Source organism: Centruroides sculpturatus, unplaced genomic scaffold (genome assembly GCF_000671375.1).
Source record: "Centruroides sculpturatus isolate CEXI.00-Female unplaced genomic scaffold, Cexi_2.0 scaffold4601, whole genome shotgun sequence".
Taxonomy (NCBI): domain Eukaryota; kingdom Metazoa; phylum Arthropoda; class Arachnida; order Scorpiones; family Buthidae; genus Centruroides; species Centruroides sculpturatus.
The window spans coordinates 1-5,123 of record NW_019389270.1 but is presented as its reverse complement, the minus strand read 5'-3'; the positions used below and the strand labels follow the sequence as shown (position 1 = coordinate 5,123).

General features: G+C 31.6%; 1 protein-coding gene across 1 annotated transcript; it reads right to left on the bottom strand.

Annotated features, from left to right (window-relative positions):
* Window positions 1-1,239: 1,239 nt before the first annotated feature.
* Window positions 1,240-2,785, bottom strand: LOC111617213 (uncharacterized protein F54H12.2-like). Its single transcript, XM_023358543.1, has one exon. The coding sequence runs from the start codon at window positions 2,516-2,518 to the stop codon at window positions 1,655-1,657; it is 864 nt and encodes a 287-aa protein (XP_023214311.1). The 5' UTR covers window positions 2,519-2,785; the 3' UTR covers window positions 1,240-1,654.
* Window positions 2,786-5,123: the final 2,338 nt, after the last annotated feature.

Below are 5,123 nucleotides of genomic sequence, written 5' to 3'. Positions count from 1 at the left end.
CTTTTCTTATTATTATTTTTTTTTCAAAATCAAAATCAAATTCTACGATTAGTTTGTAAAAAAAATTATAATCTAAATTAAGGTAGGTGTTATTATTATTAATATTACTTATTGATGTCGGACATGATGAGTGAAGTTCTTGGTCGATGAGTGAAGTTCTTGGTAGAAAAATGTTGGTCGATGAGCGAAGTTCTTGGTAGAAAAGTTGGTCGATGAGTGAAGGTCTTGGTAAAAAAGTTGGTCAACGAGTGAAGTTCGTGGTAGGAAGGTTGGTCGATAAGTGACGTTCTGAAAAAATTCAGCGACTTTTATCCTCAGCTACTTCTTTGTCCTGTCTACGAAGAGTTATTATCTAGATCGTGGGAATGCAGCTGGTCTTTTAACTTGGACAGCTGTGTTTTTGTGTTCTAACTATGGTGCTAGGGTACAGCTGTTTTCCCACGCCGTGTTTTTTGTCTTCAAACTACAGCACTAGGGACAGCTGTCCACAGCTGTCTTCTAACCGGGGTACTAGGACCACACCTTTTTTTCCCAGCTGTGTCTTCCAACTAGGGACAGCTGTGTTTTTTGTCTTTTAACTGGGTACAAGGGCACACCTGTTTTTCGCAGGTGTTTTTTGTTTTTTAACTGGGGTACAGCTGTTTTTCCCAGCTGTTTTTTTTGTCTTCAAACTACCGCACTAAAGGACATCTTTTTTTTTTGCCTAATAATACTGTTAAGAAATTATATTATGACAGTTTTTGTTTCTCTATACTAGTGATATTAGTAACATCATTGATGATATAATGAAAACTTAAATAAAATGAAAACTTAAATAAAAATAAACTAATTGTAGAATTTGATTTTTGATTTTGAGAAAAAAAAAATTATGACAGTTTTGTTTCTCTATACTCATGATATTAGTAACATCATTGATGATATAATGAAAACTTAAATAAAATTAAACTAATTGTAGAATTTTTGGTTACCTATTTTGTGGTTTAGGGTGAATGCATAACTTGTTTATTAAGGAAAATCCTGTATCAGTATAAATACTCCCCGAGGTTCGGATAGTGGCTTGTAATAGAAGAAAATGACGATGATTGAATGCTGGAAATTTAGTGAAAATGAATAGTAAGTTTTGTAAATAAAAAAAACACAATTTTCATATTTTAAATAGATTTATTTATTGAATTACAACCCTGGTTATTGGTTATTACAATCGGTTTTGATAAATGAAAATTATTTTTTACAAAATTTTTAACAAATTCATCATTATAAAATTTATCTGTTACATGCAGTTCTGATAAACATAGATTTCTATTAATTTTATATAAAAAATATAAGCAGAAATAACCACAGTTTAAGGAAAACAAACTTTGATGAATAATATTATTCCAACAATATTTTTTTGAATTTCGTTTTATAAATCTGATGATACTCGCTTTCCTCGGTTTTAATCCATAACTATCGTAATAAATGCAAGAATTTTTATCTTTCGTAAAAAATACCGATACCCAATGACTTCCGGGCTTATTTTTTTCATCTAAATTAATTATAAAAGATTGTTTATTACCAACTCGAAACGGTAGATTGTCAGATGCAAAAACACCTCCAAAATTTCTTTTTATTTTCGGATCGCTCGCTGCTAATCTCCACAACGTAACGGTATTCATTAATAATCGACGAATACAGTTCGTGAATGATCGATTTCTAAGGTATTATTATATTCTAGCAAACAAATAACGTTTATGGTTTCCGGTATCGCCTTCGAAAACTTTAATTCCACAGAAATGTTTCCCAGCTCGTTAACACTAACGTGATTCTCGGAGCCTGATTTATCAGGGGTAAGATCAAAACAATATAAAGTATAACCGTCTCGGTACTCGTCGTACGATATATTTATAGATTTATGATGATGAATACATCCGGTATCTTCAAATAACGAGATAAAATTTCTTGCATAAATTTTATTGGTATAATCCGGAGTATAGGGTTTAGAAGGAATCATTTGATTGTCTTTTGATAAACATATATAATTTAAATCATAATTTTTAAAATTAAAAGGATTACGCTTCACATTTCCATTAAATGCAGAATTAGAAACTAATCCGAGAGTTATTCTATAAGGTAGTTGACCGATAACAACGTTTGATATACTTGTAGACTGAATCCCGCTAGTTAATGTAAAGACTTTAACATCTGTCCTACGGAACGGTAATTTAATTATACCGGTTTGGAGCGCTTTTTCAATTCCTATCTGTATTGACGAACTAACGTCTACTTTATTAATTTTTAGCGAGGCGTTTTTAATAATAATTTTATAGTTGTCGTTATCCGCCATTAGCGCAAAATTTTCTTTAGATCTCTCCAATTTAATTCTTAGGTCTACATTGTTCGTTAGAAGCTTAGGCTGGTTCGCTAAATCGATATGAAGACGTCCCATTAAATCTATTATTCTACTTCCTTTGCTGATGTTAAATCTTTTAACTAATCCGTAGTTAGTATTATTTTCATCTAACGGATTTATTGAATCCATTTGTCCGGCAGTATCTTTAAAAAATAACGCGCTCGTTAAAAAAGTTTCTTGCACTTCTTTCGAATTAAATAGCAAGGCATCTAATATAGCTCGATACGGGTAATTAACCTGCGTAATTACTAATTTGTCATTTAAATACACAGTACACTGAGAAAACAAACTATTTAAAAAATAATTAACAGGAGTAACTTTCTCTTCCGAGCCAAGGTTTGATCCATCTTTCTTTACGATTTTCGCTTGAACACATAGATAAATCGAATGTAGATCCATATAATGCTCACCCGATCCTGATATAAGAAACCCTATAGGTGATCTACTGTCATTAATTGCAGCGATGGGATGCGCGGTGACTTCATACGTATTGTCAATAGCCAGTTGGATTCCAACATTTGTAAACAAATTTAAATCAGATTTGGTGCAGCTACACGAATGGACATTCATCGTTTCTTAATTACCGAAAATATCGTTAAGTTTTCGCTTCTTCTTCTTTTCCTACTGAGTTAATCTTTTTCGTCATTTTTTTATACCTGATCCAGTCTGTACTTTGTTAAGCACCTCTTCCTTAATTTCAGATCGTACATCTTTAAAACGAATTTTTGTAGATTTTTTAAACGACTTACCTCCAATTACATCTGATCCGACATTCGATGCAAATTTTAAAGCTTTACCCACTAGATACCCCCTAGATACTTTCCAACTTTACTAAGAATAGGAATAGATTTATGAAATAAATCCCCGAAAAATTCGTATCCTCTCTGTATTTGCAATCCAGCAAAATAAGTCCCTCTTCCGAATAGTCATGCAAATAATGGAAACTCATGTGTCAGTACCGTTCCTCCTGCTTGATTGCCGTAATAATCTATACAATCTCTGGGATCGCGCTTCATTTTCTACTTCACAAAGACGAACTAACGTTAATAAATAAAATATACCAATATTTATATCTGTTTAAAAGATAAAACTAATAATGTCTTTCCTCCAAAAAAGACGATTTCTTTTCCGCTAGCAGTTCTCAGCTCGATTTCGATTGTATCTATATAATTACGTCGTAAACGAAGGTGTTAGAGGTGATTGGTAGACCCTAACTATTTGATCTGACTTTTCCCCCATTACAGGTATAACCCTTAAAAGTGGAGCGGTTATATCTCCAACACGATGAAGAGCAACGATATTCGAATAAATAAAAATTTCTGAAATTTCCGCAGATAATTCGATTGGATAGTCGCTCAAATATTCGCCTTCGGAAAAATCTGCTTTTTCTAAATCCTAACAAATCTTTTAATTCCTTTCTGAATTCAATCGTTATATTTTTATGAACTTTTAAAACGATTTTGTTATTAGGTAGTAATGCTAATTTAATATTTTTAAAACTTCCAAGAAATTTTTCAACAGAGGAATATAACCTGATGAGAATAAAAATTTTTTTTTCTACATCGATTTCCTTGACAACTTTTTTATCTCTTTCTATTAAAGTTATAAATTGATCTTTATAAAATTTAGAATTTGATAGATATTCCTTACTTGGTTCTCGCAATATTAAACTCGAACTCCGTTGTTTAAATATTATATCTTCGGTCGGTAAATTTAAAAAATAAAGTAGTTTATGAGCTTTTTTTTTCGAAATATGCATCTCGAATCCCTCTTCCAAATTTAGTTTTACGTTTTTATAATTTTTGTCTAAAACAAATTCTGCCAACTTAGATCCCGTTAACGAAACTATATTCTTGTTTATCCAATGGAAAAGCGTCTTTTCTTCATTTTCATTGCCTGTAGTTAATGGAATCTCACATGTTACATCAGTTATTTTTTCTCTTCTAATTATATGTCTAGTAATATTATAATCGTTCTTATAATTCGATATGTTGAACCAATTTCTAGAAATAATAACCTCGCTCAAACCTACTACCCATTTCCTGCGTAAATCAAAAGGTGGACTCATTTTCACGGTGAAATGAGACTGCTTATTTTCGGGGAATAACCCCATGCTGGCGTTGCTTATCAGAGTGACGAAAAAGTACGACTGCATCATTTTGTTATCTTCTGTAATTATTCTGTATAAAATCTTCCTTCCAAAATCTCGTTATTTAAATCTTTCAATATATACGTCGGAGGATGAGACAAAAACGATCGTAAATAATAAATATTTCTTTTGTCCAACCGGGTAGGTATCCTCGACTAAATGTTTTACGTATTTTCGAAATAAGAACGAAATCGATAATATTAAATTTAAACGTATTCTGTCTTTTTATACCGTACAACTTTTCAAAAATAGAGCTGTGATGTAAGGGGTAACTTCCGACGGAGACATCCCGATACTTCTATGAAAACTATTATTATAACTTGTCACAATATCTGATAATTTATCGATATATTTATAAGAATTACAATAAGCAAATAATCTATATATTTTATTTCGCAAAGTTTTATTTAATCTTTCAACGACAGCGGCTTTTGTATCGGAATGAGTCGAATAATGAATAACGGTATTTGTCCTTTTATACCGTAACAATTTTTCAAAAATAGAGCTGTGATGCAAAGGTGTAACTTCTGACGGAGACATCCCGATACTTCTATGAAAACTATTATTATAACTTTTCACAATATC

Excerpts from the sequence above, each read along its gene's own strand:
- LOC111617213 (XM_023358543.1), bottom strand. The coding sequence starts at position 2,518 with ATGGATTCAATAAATCCGTTAGATGAAAATAATACTAACTACGGATTA.